The following is an 18409-nucleotide window of genomic DNA, read 5'->3' on the forward strand; positions in this document are numbered from 1 at the left end:
GTGGAAGCTGAGGAAGTTCTGTGTGGGCTGCAGGAGAAGATGTGCAGAGTAGAGAAGGGGGCGCATGGTCAAGTGGAAGCTGAGGAAGTTCTGTGTGGGCTGCAGGAGAAGACGTGCGGAGTAGAGAAGGGGGCGCATGGTCAAGTGGAAGCTGAGGAAGTTCTGTGTGGGCTGCAGGAGAAGACGTGCAGAGAAGGGGGCGTGCAGTCAAGTGGAAGCTGAGGAAGTTCTGTGTGGGCTGCAGGAGAAGACGTGCGGAGCAGAGAAGGGGGAGCGTGGCCAAGTGGATGCTGAGGAAGTTCTGTGTGGGCTGCAGGAGAAGACGTGCGGAGCAGAGAAGGGGACGCACGGCCAAGTGGAAGCTGAGGAAGTTCTGTGTGGGCTGCAGGAGAAGACGTGCGGAGCAGAGAAGGGGGACCGTGGCCAAGTGGAAGCTGAGGAAGTTCTGTGTGGGCTGCAGCAGAAGACGTGCGGAGCAGAGAAGGGGACGCGCGGCCAAGTGGAAGCTGAGGAAGTTCTGTGCAGGCTGCAGGAGAAGTTTTCCAGAAAGTGTAGCGGTTGTAGGTTATTGATTTTATTATTTTTAAATGCCTTTCCCCCAATGCACGGCCGACAATTTACGGGCCATACAAATTTATCCCTGTTAAAAGAGCCCACCCCTCCCTCCTTGCTCAGACGCTGGTAATTGAAGACGCCCCTGGCCGACCGTAGTGTGATTTTGGCAGTCCCAGGGTGGAGAGGGCACTGCATGCTGGGAGCCACTGCAGATTGTATCATATTATAGTGTATTATTGTTGCAATGAATAAAATGTTTTTTATTTATGATATTTTTTTTCTTCAATTTATTAGTGTCCTTTTCATTGTGATAAAAGTTGGTCACCTTAATATCAGGGTTCTTGGTACAGAAAGCAGCGCGGACTAAACTGTGTTTTCTCCCTAAATAACGTTCTCGCTGTATGAGGGATGTCCGCTTTGGCCTCATTCAGGCGCTGCCACAGCTGCTTGTCAATCACCAGAGTAAGATATAACGTTTCCAGCAATCTGCTTAGGCTGTCTCGTAGTCTCCAGCTTGTGACTTATTTGTGGCTAATTAGGTCGTCATTAGGTGACATGTTCGATCACTCAGTTTCCTAGTTGCCTCTGTCATATGATTGCATTTCACCAGCAGCCGGAGAACGTGTGTACCAGCTGCCTGGCTGCTGGGCGCTATCAGCGAGGGTACCGCCGGCAGTGGCGCGCACTGTCAGGTGCTATTACCAGGGATGCGCTCGCCCTTTCCCACCTAATTGCTTTTGTCTACGGCGGACTGGAAATGAATGTCTAATTGGAAGAATGGAGATTTTTATGTCTGAAGCCCAGTCACCCCCCCCCCCCCCCTCTGCCTGACTTTTGTGCTGCAGACTAAGGGTCTTATTCTGCTTGGCTCGTAAAGAGACGAATTCCATCTGTGGACCGATGGTACGGCTCTGCGCATGTGTATATGCAAACAGAGGCATACCTAGATATTCATAGGCCCCATAGCAAAAGTTTGTAAGGGCCCCCTATTTAGAAACTGCTGGAGACAAATGTATGTAAAACATATTACTTACACAGGAAAGATGGGCCCCCTTCAGCTCTGGGCCCCATAGCAGCTGCACCCCTTGCACCTATGGTAGTTACGCCCTTGTATGCAAATATAGTGTGCAAACGGGATGCAGTCAAAATCCCGACAATCAAAATCCGGACAGGGTCAAAATCCCGAATGGGTCATAATACCGACAAGGACAAAATACCGACTAGGACAAAATCCCGACATTTAAAATCCCAACAAGGTCAAAATACCGACATATAGAATGTACGGGGGAAACTGTCAACATGACTTTGGGTCAAGAAGTCGCGAGGTCAACATGGGTTTTTTCACTGTTTTCACCGATATTTTAAATGTCGGGATTTTGTCCTTGTCGGGATTTTGTCCTTGTCGGTATTAAGACCCATTCGGGATTTTGACACTGTCGGGATTTTGACCGTCGGGATTTCATACCGAATCCGTGCAAACAGCTTCAGCGACAAACACAGTCACCGATGCATTCGCACAAAGGAGGGCGGGAAGGAGGCAGACAGAGGGCTGGCACATAGGGATGCCCAACATTTCCTGGGCGTGCCCACAAAAGCAGTGGGTGTGCCCAGTGGCAAACGCAGGATTTTCAGAAGGGGGTTTCCAGAGGGGCGGAGCAAAGCACGGAGATGGACACTTAGGTGACCCAGTATATGCCGGGTCAGTTAAAGTATTATAGATAGACCAAATGTATATAAATATATAAATTATAATATATATATATATATATATATATATATATACACATGCATATATATACATACAGGGGCGTCAACAGCAGTGTAGACCCCTGGGCATAGCAATGTATTGGGGTTCCTACCAATCCTCCAGCGGTAGGGGTGGGATAAGCATTGATGTCCCGCGGGTGGTAGGGGTTATTATATCAACCGCTCAGCATGTAGGGCCTGGATCAGTAATTTCCACTAATTACCCCTTTACTGCACAAATGGTGGGAGAAGGGGGCATTGGGCTGAATAAAGGGGCCCTGATACATAACTTCCAGGGTGGTAGAGGATGTTTAATATGCAGAGGAGGGGTGTATAGTGGAGTGGGCTTATTATTCATAATTTTCTGATGGGAGGACAGCTTGATTGACTGCAGATATCTCCAGTTCCCAGAAATAGATTTCTTAGATTTTAATGGAATTACAAACTAGAGAATCCCACCTACCAAATGATATTAGGCACTAGGGGATGAGATTTTAGGAGGCAGAGCAATCTGCCAACGAGTATATAAAACTACATACCAGGTGTGTGGAGATGGAGCAGTAACCAGCTGCTGGAAGGCTGATATGTCTGGTTTTGGGAACAGTAGAGACAAGCTACTAGTGTCCATCAAAGGAGGAGAGTCCCAGATTTTGGAATATACCCTCAGAAAAACTCTAAGTTAGACAGAACCTGAAATATCTGACTGGGAAGAGCAATTAACAGGCTTGGATGGGACCACTGCTTTGAAGTCAGATATCTCTGGTTCCCAAGGGCTGATTTTTAAAATTCTTATACCCATGGAAAGAGGGGATCCTCAGCTTTCAGCCTAGGGCTCTTACACTCCTGGGGGGGGTTTCTGGGTACTCAGAAACCCCCCCTGCGTGCGCTACTGGGTGTGCCCACAAAAACGATGTGCCATATGACATATGTCATATGATGCCAGCGCTTGCCCCGTTCTCGGACATTTCCGGTGGGGGGGGATCATTAAAGAGGCATCTGACGATAAGTGGCCCTCAACACCTTACCCAACAATGCTGTCTGGTGGTTACACGACCCGAGGACAGACCCTCAGCATTATACAGTGCATTGCCGGCAAACCATTATTCCCATCGTGTCACCTCGTCTTCCCCAATAGACAACACTGGAGCTCGTTTACTAAGCAAGGGCAACAAGATAGGAGGGCGGTGAACTAAACCTTAGTGTAGAGTGATAAAAGGGAGAGAGATAATGTAACAGAAAATCAGTTCCCAACTGCCATGCTACAAGCTGGATTTGAAAAAAGACACAGTTAGGCGCTCTCAACCATATCCCTCTCCAAGACGGGAATGATTCCGATAGTACATACGGCCGTGGTTATTATGAAGGACTCACCAGAGTGTTGAAGTCGTCCTGCTGATACAAGTGCTTGTTGCAGGTGACGCAATCCTTCTGGCAGTCACAGAATATGTGTGAAATGAAGCCGAGCAGGGTGATACTCCAGAGAAGAGTCTTCATTGTGTCGGCACTGCGATGCGAGACTGCAAGAGGAGGAAACGCGTGTTCAGCAATGACATCATTATTTTAGTACATTGCGTTTTTCATTTCTGTACAACAGAGCTCACAATCTAATACTCGCACTCTTCTGTTACTATGTAATAACGTGTATATATTATGGTATATTGGCCGGGAGGGCTGCTTGTTTCCATCACAATACAAGTCTCACGGAAATCCTTTTGGTGTTGCTAAGATTTGCGTCAGTCCACCAACACCATCCCAGCATCAGTACCACTGCCCAAAGTCATCTCCAAAGCTGTTACCTATGAATATGCAAATCATTGGATGTGTCATGTGACTAGGTATAGAAAGATCACAGTTACTGTATATATTATGTATGAACCCAGCACTCAACATTCTCTCATCTTAGTCCTTAGCTGTTCTCCAGGAGAAGGGCTGATCTATCTATATAAAAGGCTAACTACTGCTCAACTGTATGAGGTGAAGTGCCGCAAGTGACCACTAGGGGCCACTCGACGGACCAAATTACTCCTTTGTGTGCTGAAAGATGGCATAACAGAAAATGAAAGCAATTTTTGCAGGGACACTCATCTGTTTCAAACTTGCTGAATATGGAGAGAGGGAGATGTGAAGTCGGAGATAGGAGGTAGGAGCAGATAGGGACTGGGGGTGGGGTGGAGAGTTTGTGGGCTAAAAACTGTCACAGCTCAAAGTGAATGTAAAATCTGTCACAGTTTAAAGTGAAAGTACATTGCAGAAACGGTTATTTTGGCTCAAAATGGTAAAAAGATCAACATGTAAAAGGTCGACAGAGATTAAAGTTGACAGATACATTTGGTAGACGCCTGTTTTTCACCTTCCTTTACCATCCACGTAGACTACGATTGCGAATAGGAACCGTCCCGCGAGCATACACCTTTCCACTAATTTGGCTTACCTGTGGTTTAACATACAAAATGACACAAAAAACAACAACTTGTGTACAACTTTTTTGTGTCGACCATTCCCATGTTGATATTTTGCTTGTGTCTACCTTTTGTGGTGATCTACAAGACATTCACATGATGCTCCCAAAACACATCTATAAAATACTCATGGCCCTTGCATAACACACCCCTGACACTCCCCTAACATGGCCATCACACGCTCATGACACACCCATGACACTCCCATCACACGCTCATGACACACCCATGACACTCCCATCACACGCCCATCACACGCTTGTGACACACCCATGACACTCCCATCACACGCTCATGACACGCCCATGACACTCCCATCACACGCTCGTGACACTCCCATGACACTCCCATCACACGCTCGTGACACGCCCATGACACTCCCATCACACGCTTGTGACACGCCCATGACACTCCCATCACATGCTCATGCCACGCCCATCACACGCTCGTGACACGCCCATGACACTCCCATCACACGCTCATGACACTCCCATCACACGCTCATGACACTCCCAACACACGCTCGTGACACGCCCATGACACTCCCATCACACGCTCGTGACATGCCCATGACACTCCCATCACACGCTCATGACACTCCAATCACACGCTCATGACACGCCCGTAACACTGCCATCACATGCTCATGACACTCCCATCACACGCTCATGGCACGCCCATGACACTCCCATAGCACACGTATAAAATACTCATGGCTATTCCATAACACCGCTGCCACTCCCCTAGCACTCCCATTACATGCCCATAATACACCCACAACTCTCCCATAACACGCCAATGACATCTCCTCTTTTTAGATCCCTTCCCAGTCGCCTCCATGAACCCCCATGGATTGCACAGGTTACAGCGATATCGTACACCATCGCACTCTGCATTTATCCTGTGCGCAGTGAGGATCTCTTCTGAGCTCTCCTGCGCAGTTTGCATATTATCGACTCTAACATGCTTCCCCTCACCCCAGAATCATATATATATATATATAAATATATACTGTATATATACATATATACATTGTCCTGACGACGGGTATATAACCCGAAAACGCATTGACAAGCGCCATTAAATATTTCTGAAAGATCACAAGCCCCGGAGTGACGCTCGCTGTTCTATATATACATATATATATATAGGGGATCCGTTGGGACCGGCACTCCCAGTTGCTAGTATGAAACCACTTAGGCCCTGGTGCCTTCCTAATAGCGTGGAAGCATGTGCATAGGAACGAAGCAGGCGGCACTCAGAGACGGTCTTAACGGTGAAACCTCAACAGGTTTATTAGCAGTGCGGCAACGTTTCGGGGTTGACCCCCTTTCTCAAGCCAAAAAACAACAAGTCACTTGTTGTTTTTTGGCTTGAGAAAGGGGGTCAACCCCGAAACGTTGCCGCACTGCTAATAAACCTGTTGAGGTTTCACCGTTAAGACCGTCTCTGAGTGCCGCCTGCTTCGTTCCTATGCATATATATATATATATATTAAACGTCACGTTTGCCTCTTTATAGCCTTGATAACTTGGCGTCCTGTAAATGCCCTCTCCTGCAGAACTCTCTCCGAGAAGGAGCCAGAGGCGCCGCGCTGATAAGTAGAACCCCCGCCAGCTGCGGGGATATGTAACACTGAGCACCTCACATTAGCAGATGTTCCCCTCGTAGACGTCACCGGTTTGATGTGCTAATCTGCTTCCCATATACATAAAAGCATTTGCAGCAAAGGCGGCGACTGGTGTCACAAAACACGTCATTTGTGCTGCAGGCCAGCATTTCTGGAATTACCTTTATTGCGCCTTTTGATCCGTAGAGCTCTAAGTCTTACAATTCGCTACGGTTTAGTGTTCTCGTAAGTGTCTCATGAAGTGTGTGGCGCAGTCATTGCTCATCTCGATGGCTGTAACACGAGTTCCCCAGAAATATCTACATACAGTTATCTCTGTGTCGCGCCGTTGCACTTGGATCTGGATGTGAGCATCGTGTACATATCAATTATAATCATCTTTATGATTTTATTTCTAGTACGTAGGCCCATACGGAGTACGGCGCGGAGCGTCTGCAGAACGGCCACTGCACATAACATAACAACTTGTCTCGGAGGCAAAAATGATTGGGCGAAGCGACTCATTTACATAGAAATAACATATACAGGAGAGACAATATGCTGCCATGAATTCCAAATGGGGTCATTAGAGTTAATTTGCATAATTTAAATGGAAACTGTCAGTCTTAGCATTTCCTTGTACCGTGGCGTAAGACTGACCCGTAATAGATGGAAGGTTGCACCGCGCTGTACATTAGCTCCTGTGACCGGATATTACCCGCTAGTAAGAATTACACTACCCCGGTGATTACACGTTATCCGGACCTCCTGCCGCCAAAAGTTTTTTGACTTTCAAACATCTACATTTTTCAGTTTTTTTTTTTATTTGTTTGTAGCAAGTGGCATAGCACAAGACCGACGCGATGCTCCCGATTTCAATGTTAAAAAATATTTTAACAATGAAGCCTATGGCAAAATCGGGGGCATCGCGTCGGTCGCGTCGGGACCAATGTTAATGGTCCCGACCGACGCGATGCCCCCGATTTTTCCTTTGCTGGCAAAATGGACCTGATTTCAAAGGAAATCGGGTCCATCGCGGGGATCGTGTACCTTAACTTAAAGGTACACGATCCCAACGATTGTGGCCGTGCTAGGAAACAAGTACCCTATCAACTGTATATTTGTCCGTGGTATACACATATTAGGGCGGTATTGTAGCATAATGTGAACTGGGGACACTACGATGTGGCATAATGTGAATTGGAGGCACTATATTGTGGAATAATATGAACTGGAGGCACTTTGAGGCAGAATTTGAATGAGAGCACTACAATGTGGCATAATGTGAGTTGGAAGCACTACATTTTTCATAATATGAACTGGAGGCACCGTGAGGCATCATGTAAGTTTAGGGAATTACAATGTAGCATATATGAACAGAAGATACTACGTGGCAGAATGTGAACTGGGGGCACTACATTGTGGCATAATGTGAATCAGACACATTACATTGTGGCATAATATGAACTAGAGGGTCTGTGAGGCATAATGTGAACTGGGGCACTACATTGTGGCATAAAGTGAATCAGACACATTACATTGTGGCATAATGTGAATCAGACACATGACATTGTGGCATAATATGAACTAGAGGGACTGTGAGGCATAATGTGAACTGGGGGCACTACATTGTGGCATAAGGTGAATCAGACACATTACATTGTGGCATAATATGAACTAGAAGGACTGTGAGGCATAATGTGAACTGGGGGCACTACATTGTGGCATAAAAACAACTGAAGGCACTATGGCATATTGCGAATATTGTGAACTGGTGTCGCTACAACACTACAATGGGGGGGGGGTTGGAGATGTTGCCCATAGCAACCAAACAAAGTCTGGCTATTACTTTCTATAATGTACAATGTAAACGGCAGGCTGATAGGTTGCTATGGGAAACCCCTCCGCATTTGCAAACCAACACCTAAGCCCTGTACACATGATGCGATTCTAGGCAGATATGCTGAGCGAACATATCCCAATGCGCATACCTCCCAACTTTGGAAGTTTAGTATGCGGGACGCTGCTGCTGCGCGCCGGAGGCGCGTTGAAATTTCCGGGGGCGTGACCTAATTTGGGGGCGTGGCCTATACTCGTGGCTCTTCCACGAGGCCACGCCCCCATTTTGCCGCTATGGGGGCATGACCCAGAGGCTCTGTGAGCCTCTAGCCATGCCCCCAGCCCCCTGGCTGCGGGAATAGACGCTGTGCGCCCCGCTGCTTAGCAGCTGACAGGGGGGACTCCCAACAGCCCCCCCACACCGCGGGACACTGCCGCCCGCGGGTGGGACAGCGGGACAGGCCCTCACAATCGGGACTGTCCCGATAAAATCGGGACTGTTGGGAGGTATGCCATGCGTATGGGGCGACTGTCCCCGGGAGCATGCCCCCACAACCAGCCCTGCAATGGTCACAGGAGCATGTCCCGGTTTCATCAGCGACCATTGCTGATGAAAACGGAACACCAAGCAATCTATCAGCAATCGCTCCGTGTGTGCGGAGCTTGAGATTTACCAGTAAGTGGTTAATTCTTTTGTTGTGAGCACCCCCTGCCCCCCATTCCAGCCCCCCCCCCTACTGCAGCCTGTCTATTTCAGTACGTTTAATCTGCTAACCACCGCACCTCCTACCATTTCATGGCCCTGCGACGTCAGATGGGATACACTTCTCTAATGAACTCATTTACTGACACAGTGAGTACTGCCGAGGTTGCACAGTATGTAAATTATACGGATTAGTAACATTCTGTGATAATTACTAGTCACAGCTCTCTTTTCTGATGAAGAACAAGGTCATTAGCGAAGTCTCAGCTTTCCATATGGTCGGCCAACAACAGCCAAGATCCTACGGGAATGGTGAGAATGAGATAACAGGCTGCAATCATTGTACTAACAAACAGAGAAATCGTCCTTTAGTTACACAAACCTTACTACACATCACACAAAATATAATAATTCCAAAAGAATAGTAGACAATGAAATGTAGGGGCCTCCTCATTATGACGGGTCTGGGGAAAGTCCTAAAAGCTTTGATGCATGCCCCGGAATCCGAATAATTAATAAGCCCCTTAACTAAAACATGCAGAGACTATTTTTTCCGCAAGTTCAATATAAGGCAATACCTCCTGCCCTCACAACACCTGTGCCGGGAGTCGGAATACATCTGAATCCTGACACCGGGATACAGACAGCCGGGATCCAGATCGGTAAGCATACAGGGCTTGCTAGCCTTGTCGTCCAGGGAGGGGAGTTAGGTTTGGGTATAAAGGTACAGCTCACACTATGTTTTAACCAGGACCAGGGACCCAGGTTACCCATTCACACTGCCCCTTAATCTGGTTTCTTCCCGGGACCAACTGAGGTTGACTCCCAGGCACTAGAACTGTTTTTTTTTATTCACACCAAACTGCAACCCGGGTTAACCCAGCAATAACACATGAGCAGTGTGAAAGGAGTATAAGGATCTACAGGGCTACAAGGTCAGTAAATCTGCATAACCGTTCAGTGGAGAACCTAAGCATTCATACATACAATGTAGAGTTCCTTCACGGCAGGAAATGGAAGCATAATATGTACGATTTAATGGACAAGGTATAAAATAAAGCAAAGCGTAATACAAGGAAGTGCAGGTGGATGAGGAGGGGGCAGTGCAGGAGACGGGGGGGGGGGGGGGGGCTCGTCAGGGCTTTCAATGCTGGTAGCACTTACTGTATCTGAGAGCTCTATTTGTATATACTAAACCAGTAGACTTCTATATAATACATTTTGGCGCAAGGAATTTAAAGTGATCACTAAACATGAAACTCATAAAAATATACTCAATAGCCATTACCATGGCACTGGCTTCATCTCCTTCGTTAAAGTATACCCTACGTACCAGTAAGACAGGTTGTCAGTGGGATGTGTAGAGGGCTAGACTGAGGATAGAGTTGTATACAAGTATATTTTGTGTGATACAAATTGCATTTATACATATAAGTCTATCTACCAGTCCTATAGTTATGCCCTGGAAACTGCCAAACAAACATATTTCCAAACGCTCATTTCTGCTCAAGCTTCTAACCCACAACGTCTTTTTAATTCATTTAAATCCCTTTTCAATCCTCCCTCACCCAAGCTACCAGCCACTATCCATGCACAAGATCTTGCTTCCTACTTCAGGCATAAGATTGACAAGATGAGAGATGAATTGGTATGCTCCAACTCAGTTGGTGATCTGCTCAATTCCATACCTGAACCCTCTGACGCATTTACTTCATTTGATCCCACGAATGAAGTATCTGCACTTTTCGCTTCCTCCCACTCTACTACCGCTCTTCTTGACCCTATACTCTTGCAAATAAGTAAATCTCTGTCTCCTGTGCTCATCCCAATCTTAACTAAAATCTGTAACCCCTTTTTCTCTAATGGTGTCTTTCCTTCATTCAAACAAGCAGTTATTACCCCGATTCTGAAAAAACAGAATTCTGATCCAAGCTCTCTCTCAAACTACCGTCCCATCTCTCAACTTCCATGAACCTCCAAACTACTTGAAAGATTTGTCTACACTCGCCTCACACACTTTCTTAACTTGCACAACTTACTGGACCCACTTCAGTCAGGCTTTCGAGTCCAACACTCCACAGAGACAGCACTGAATACAGTTGTGAATGATCTGGTCACTGCTAAGTCTAAAGGCCACTATTCACTACTAATTCTTCTAGATTTCTCTGCTGCTTTTGACACTGTTGACCACACACTTCTCATACAAACACTACAATCCCTAGGTCTTAAAGACACAGCCCTTTCTTGGTTCTCATCCTACCTATCTAACCTTTCTTTCAGTGTTCGTTTCTCTGATTCTACCTTCTCTTCGCTACCTCTTTCAGTTGGAGTACCTCAGGGTTCAGTTTAAGGCCCTCTGCTTTTCTCAATCTATACCTCATCTCTTGGCAAACTGATCAGCTCCTTTGGATTTCAGTATCATCTGTATGCGGATGATACTCAGCTCTACCTATCCTCCCCGGACCTGCCCCATCTGTATTGAGCTGTGTCTCTTAATGCTTTTCTGCAGTTTCATCCTGGATGTCATCTCACCACCTCAAACTTAATATTTCGAAACCGGAATTTCCACCAATAAATAGTAGTTACCAACCTGATATCGCTATTGCTGTTGAGAAGATGACAATCACTCCTACCTCTCAAGATCGCTGCCTAGGTGTTATCCTTGACTCAGAACTTTCCTTTGTATCCCACATTCAATCTGTCTCAAAATCCTGCCACATGCACCTAAAAAACATATTCAAAATTCACCTTTACCTTACACAAGACACTGCAAAAACTCTAATCCATGCTCTCATCATCTCACGCATTGATTATTGCAATAGTCTCCTTATTGGCCTTCCCCAATACAGACTCTCACCACTACAGTCCATCATGAATGCAGCTGCGAGGCTAATCTTCCTAGCCAGACGTTCATCGTCTGCAAAGCTACTCTGTCAGTCACTTCATTGGTTACCTGTATTCTACCGTACTCAATACAAAATTATTTTACTTACACACAAAGCCATAAACCAAACTACACCAACATACATATCTTCTCTTATCTCAAAATATCTTCCAACCCGACCTCTACGCTCCTCACAAGATCTGCGTCTCTCATCCACACTCATTACTCGCTCCCATTCCCGACTGCAGGACTTTCTTTGGGCTGCACCGACTCTGTGGAATTTCCCATTCGCAGATAAAAGTCAGTTGACTTTTATCTTGGCCGGACATGGCTGATTTCGGGGTGGGCGATGACATCATGTGATGTCAGCCACCCACCCCGAACAGCAATTGACACACCTGCGTTCCGGTGCTCCAGCCCCCTGCCGCCCCTGGGGGGCAGAATTTGTCCCTTAACAAGAGAGAGAGAGAGAGAAAGTGACAAAGAGATATGTGTTATAGAGAGAGCAAGTGTGAGAGAGGGATGGAAATAGAAAGAGAGGCACGAGACAGTGAGAGGAGAGAGATCATTTAGAGCACGTGAGAGAGGATTCTCTGGGAGCTGCAATGCTCTGAAATACACAGCATTCTAGAACTTGGCACTGACGGGATAGCGCCATCTTCAGATGGCCTTTAATCTCCAGCACCCCTCTCTTGTGACGAATGTACTTTGACTGCTGAGGACCAGAACCCGAATATGTGATAGTGTTATGCTTCCATACCCTTCTCCCCTGCTCTTGGCCCGCGGGAACTCTTATCGGAGCACCGTCTCTGTATTCAGGAGGAACTCTTAGCAGAGCGCCGTCTCTGTATCTAGGGGGAACTCTTAGCAGAACGCCGTCTCTGTATCTTGGGGGAGAATCTTATTGGAGCACTGACTCTGTATCTGGGGGAACTTTTATCGGAGCACCGTCTCCGGGGGGAACTCTCATCCGAGCACCATCTCCGTATTCGGGAGGAACACTTAGCAGAGCGCCGTCTCTGTATCTGTGGGGAACTCTTAGCAGAGTGCCGTCTCTGTATCTGGGGGGGGGGGGGGGGGGAGAATCTTATTGGAGCACTGACTCTGTATCTGGGGGAACTTTTATCGGAGCACCGTCTCCGGGGGGAACTCTCATCCGAGCACCATCTCCGTATTCGGGAGGAACACTTAGCAGAGCGCCGTCTCTGTATCTGTGGGGAACTCTTAGCAGAGTGCCGTCTCTGTATCTGGGGGGGGGGGGGAGAATCTTATTGGAGCACTGACTCTGTATCTGGGGGAACTTTTATCAAAGTACCTTCTCCGTATCAGCGGCTAACTCTTATCGAAGCACTGTTTCCGTATCTGGGGGGGGGGGGGACTCTTATCAGGAGCACAGTCTCCGGGGGGAACTCTCATCTGAGCACCGTCTCCGTATTCGGGAGGAACACTTAGCAGAGCGCTGTCTCTGTATCTGGGGGGAACTCTTAGCAGAGCACCGTCTCTGTATCTGGGGGGGGGGGGGGGAATCTTATTGGAGCACTGACTCTGTATCTGGGGGAACTTTTATCAAAGCACCGTCTCCGTATCAACGGCTAACTCTTATCGGAGCACTGTTTCCATATCTGGGGGGGGGGGCGACTCTTATCAGGAGCACAGTCTCCGGGGGGAACTCTCATCCGAGCACCGTCTCCGTATTCGGGAGGAACACTTAGCAGAGCGCCATCTCTGTATCTGGGGGGAACTCTTAGCAGAGTGCCGTCTCTTTATCTGGGGGGGGGGGGGAATCTTATCGAAGCACCGGCTCCATATCTTTCTCCGTATCAGCGGCTAACTCTTATCAGAGCACCGTCTCTGTATTCAGGAGGAACTTTTAGCAGAGCACCGTCTCTTTATCTGGGGGGGCTCTTATCGGAGCGCCGTCTCTGTACCCGGGGGGGGGGGGGGGGGGCGGGGGACTCTTATTGGAGCACTGACTCTGTATCTGGGGGAACTTTTATCAAAGCACCGTCTCCATATCTTTCTCCGTATCAGCGGCTAACTCTTATCGGAGCACCGTCTCTGTATTCAGGAGGAACTCTTAGCAGAGCACCGTCTCCGTATCCGGGGGGAACTCTTAGCAGAGCACCGTCTCCGTATCCGGGGGGAACTCTTATTTTCACTTTGCGAATTTATGCATAAAAAATGTATCACTTTAGCAGCAAGAATGTGGATTGTGAGGAAACTTCCTGTTTAATGCACAAACCTGCATAAAAGAATAAATCGTTTGCTATTTGCACTGCGCCTCAGGTGGTGTAACGTAGACGCACCTCTCTAGCCAGTGCCTTTCCCTCTGCCATCAGGCCGACCAGATTACCTGCAGCACTGCCCTCATCACTGCTGCTAATTACTTCTGTAAGTGTAGAATCAATCCCTGACCCCCACAGACCAGCCGCTCCCCCCTGTTCATGACCCGCGTTGGCCTAGCTACTTCTAGATCTTAGCTGCCTCCCGTAATGACGCGCGCAGTTAATGGTCTGAGACATTTGCATCAGTCGCCCTGTGATTAACATCCTCTTTGTGAGTCCACTGTGCATAATGGTCCGCAGTATTGCTCGGTGATGAAGAGGCGCCTTGAGACCGGCTTTCTGCTCAATGAACTGCATCGGTCAGTGGGCGGCTAACAGAATTACCCGGCGGCGTCGATAACCAGCCCTTCAGCGCCAGTAGTGTTACAGAAGACAGGAAAACACAGGCCCTCTACATTCGCCAAACCCATGCATCGCATCACATGTACAGATTGTCAGCTACATGTGCAACACGTATGCACAGTACATTCATGCACCTCAGTTACGGATAACGAGGGTTGTTACTGCAGCGCCTGCAGAGCATCGCGAAATAGCATTCACATTTCTCAGCCTTGTACGGTTAAGACGTCAGCTGTGCGTAATGAGATTTTATTTCTCTATTCCCCATCACTGTTTACTGCTGCAGTATATTGCGTTTTATGTCTCATTCAAGAGAAGGGAGTTACGGTCAACCGTTATGTTCTTGATGAAGTATAAAAAGAAGCGTATACGGCGGAACGAGCAGTAGTATATTGTTTCTGTAGGAGACCCTCCCCTCGTCAGATAGATCCTGGATATAAAATCAGTGGGCATCGCAACTTTGTAACTGTCGCACGGGCACTACGAAGACTTGCTTTAGGTTAAGGTAGTTAGCCCTGCCACTGCTGCATTGCGCTCAGGTATGGAGGAGTGGGGGAGCAGGAAATGATAAGCCGGCCTGGGCTTTTTGGTGGAGCAAGGGGATGGCCTGGATCTGGAGGAAACACATCACCTGTATTTGGCCACCCTTTCCGCAAGTGTTATGCCACTAGTAAAACGGTGCAAAGCCGCCAGGGTTATGCCACTAGGGAAACGGTGCAAAGCCGCCAGTGTTATGTCACTAGGGAAACGGTGCACAGCCGCCAGTGTTATGTCACTAGGGAAACGGTGCAAAGCCGCCAGTGTTATGTCACTAGAGAAACGGTGCAAAGCCGCCAGGATTATGTCACTAGGGAAACGGTGCAAAGCCGCCAGTGTTATGTCACTAGGGAAACGGTGCAAAGCCGCCAGTGTTATGTCACTAGAGAAACGGTGCAAAGCCGCCAGTATTATGTCACTAGGGAAACGGTGCAAAGCCGCCAGTATTATGTCACTAGGGAAACGGTGCAAAGCCGCCAGTGTTATGCCACTAGGGAAACGGTGCAAAGCCGCCAGTGTTATGCCACTAGGGAAACGGTGCACAGCCGCCAGTGTTTTGTCACTAGGGAAACGGTGCAAAGCCACCAGTGTTATGTCACAAGAGAAATGGTGCAAAGCCGCCAGTGTTATGCCACTAGGGAAACGGTGCAAAGCCGCCAGTGTTATGTCACTAGGGAAACGGTGCAAAGCCGCCAGTGTTATGTCACTAGGGAAACGGTGCACAGCCGCCAGTATTATGTCACTAGGGAAACGGTGCAAAGCCGCCAGTGTTATGCCACTAGGGAAACGGTGCAAAGCCGCCAGTGTTATGTCACTAGGGAAACGGTGCAAAGCCGCCAGTGTTATGCCACTAGGGAAACGGTGCAAAGCCGCCAGTGTTATGTCACTAGGGAAACGGTGCAAAGCCGCCAGTGTTATGTCACTAGGGAAACGGTGCAAAGCCGCCAGTGTTATGTCACAAGAGAAACAGTGCAACGCCGCCAGTGTTATGTCACTAGGGAAACGGTGCAAAGCCGCCAGTGTTATGTCACTAGGGAAATGGTGCAAAGCCGCCAGTGTTATGTCACAAGAGAAACAGTGCAACGCCGCCAGTGTTATGTCACTAGGGAAATGGTGCAAAGCCGCCAGGGTTATGTCACTGGGGAAATGGTGCAAAGCCGCCAGTGTTATGTCACTAGGGAAACGGTGCACATCCGCCAATGTTATGTCACTAGAGAAACGGTGCACAGCCGCCAGTGTTATGTCACAAGAGAAACAGTGCAAAGCCGCCAGTGTTATGTCACTAGGGAAACGGTGCAAAGCCGCCAGTGTTATGTCACTAGGGAAACGGTGCAAAGCCGCCAGTGTTATGTCACTGGGGAAATGGTGCAAAGCCGCCAGTGTTATGTCACTAGGGAAACGGTGCACATCCGCCAATGTTATGCCACTAGGGAAACGGTGCAAAGCCGCTAGTGTTATGTCACTAGAGAAACGGTGCAAAGCCGCCAGTGTTATGTCACTAGGGAAGCAGAGCAAAGCCGCCAGTGTTATGCCACTAGGAAAACGGTACAAAGCCGCCAGTGTTCTGCCACTAGGGAAACGGTGCAAAGTCGCCAGTGTTCTGCCACTAGGGAAGCAGAGCAAAGCCGCCAGTGTTATGCCACTAGGAAAACGGTACAAAGCCGCCAGTGTTCTGCCACTAGGGAAACGGTGCAATGCCGCCAGTGTTATGTCACTAGGAAAACGGTACAAAGCCGCCAGTGTTATGCCACTAGGGAAACGGTACAAAGCCGCCAGTGTTATGCCACTAGGGAAACGATGCAAAGCCGCCAGTGTTATGTCACTAGAGAAACGGTGCAAAGCCGCCAGTGTTATGCCACTAGGGAAACGGTGCACAGCCGCCAGTGTTTTGTCACTAGGGAAACGGTGCAAAGCCACCAGTGTTATGTCACAAGAGAAACGGTGCAAAGCCGCCAGTGTTATGCCACTAGGGAAACGGTGCAAAGCCGCCAGTGTTATGTCACTAGGGAAACGGTGCAAAGCCGCCAGTGTTATGTCACTAGGGAAACGGTGCACAGCCGTCAGTATTATGTCACTAGGGAAACGGTGCAAAGCCGCCAGTGTTATGCCACTAGGGAAACGGTGCAAAGCCGCCAGTGTTATGTCACTAGGGAAACGGTGCAAAGCCGCCAGTGTTATGCCACTAGGGAAACGGTGCAAAGCCGCCAGTGTTATGTCACTAGGGAAACGGTGCAAAGCCGCCAGTGTTATGTCACTAGGGAAGCGGTGCAAAGCCGCCAGTGTTATGTCACAAGAGAAACAGTGCAACGCCGCCAGTGTTATGTCACTAGGGAAACGGTGCAAAGCCGCCAGTGTTATGTCACTAGGGAAATGGTGCAAAGCCGCCAGTGTTATGTCACAAGAGAAACAGTGCAACGCCGCCAGTGTTATGTCACTAGGGAAATGGTGCAAAGCCGCTAGTGTTATGTCACTGGGGAAATGGTGCAAAGCCGCCAGTGTTATGTCACTAGGGAAACGGTGCACATCCGCCAATGTTATGTCACTAGAGAAACAGTGCACAGCCGCCAGTGTTATGTCACAAGAGAAACAGTGCAAAGCCGCCAGTGTTATGTCACTAGGGAAACGGTGCAAAGCCGCCAGTGTTATGTCACTAGGGAAACGGTGCAAAGCCGCCAGTGTTATGTCACTGGGGAAATGGTGCAAAGCCGCCAGTGTTATGTCACTAGGGAAATGGTGCACATCCGCCAATGTTATGCCACTAGGGAAACGGTGCAAAGCCGCTAGTGTTATGTCACTAGAGAAACGGTGCAAAGCCGCCAGTGTTATGTCACTAGGGAAGCAGAGCAAAGCCGCCAGTGTTATGCCACTAGGAAAACGGTACAAAGCCGCCAGTGTTCTGCCACTAGGGAAACGGTGCAAAGTCGCCAGTGTTCTGCCACTAGGGAAGCAGAGCAAAGCCGCCAGTGTTATGCCACTAGGAAAACGGTACAAAGCCGCCAGTGTTCTGCCACTAGGGAAACGGTGCAATGCCGCCAGTGTTATGTCACTAGGAAAACGGTACAAAGCCGCCAGTGTTATGCCACTAGGGAAACGGTACAAAGCCGCCAGTGTTATGCCACTAGGGAAACGATGCAAAGCCGCCAGTGTTATGTCACTAGAGAAACGGTGCAAAGCCGCCAGTGTTATGTCACTAGAGAAATGGTGCAAAGCCGCCAGTGTAATGCCACCAGGGAAACGGTACAAAGCCGCCAGTGTTATGTCACTAGGGAAACGGTGCACAGCCGCCAGTGTTATGTCACTAGAGAAACGATGCAAAGCCGCCAGTGTTATGTCACTAGAGAAACGGTGCAAAGCCGCCAGTGTAATGCCACCAGGGAAACGGTACAAAGCCGC

The 18409-nt window shown here is 48.4% G+C and overlaps 1 protein-coding gene across 2 annotated transcripts in view; it reads right to left on the minus strand.

The window, feature by feature from the left end:
* Positions 1-18409, minus strand: part of PNOC (prepronociceptin) — a 76172-nt gene that overhangs the window by 38973 nt on the left and 18790 nt on the right. For both annotated transcript variants that reach the window (XM_083178831.1, XM_083178832.1), the window contains exon 2: positions 3673-3818. In XM_083178831.1, the coding sequence (XP_083034957.1) occupies positions 3673-3795 (123 nt within the window). In that variant the 5' untranslated portion in view covers positions 3796-3818. The remainder of the gene's footprint in view (positions 1-3672; positions 3819-18409) is intronic.

Source organism: Crinia signifera, chromosome 3 (genome assembly GCF_055691185.1).
Source record: "Crinia signifera chromosome 3, ASM5569118v1, whole genome shotgun sequence".
Lineage (NCBI taxonomy): Eukaryota > Metazoa > Chordata > Amphibia > Anura > Myobatrachidae > Crinia > Crinia signifera.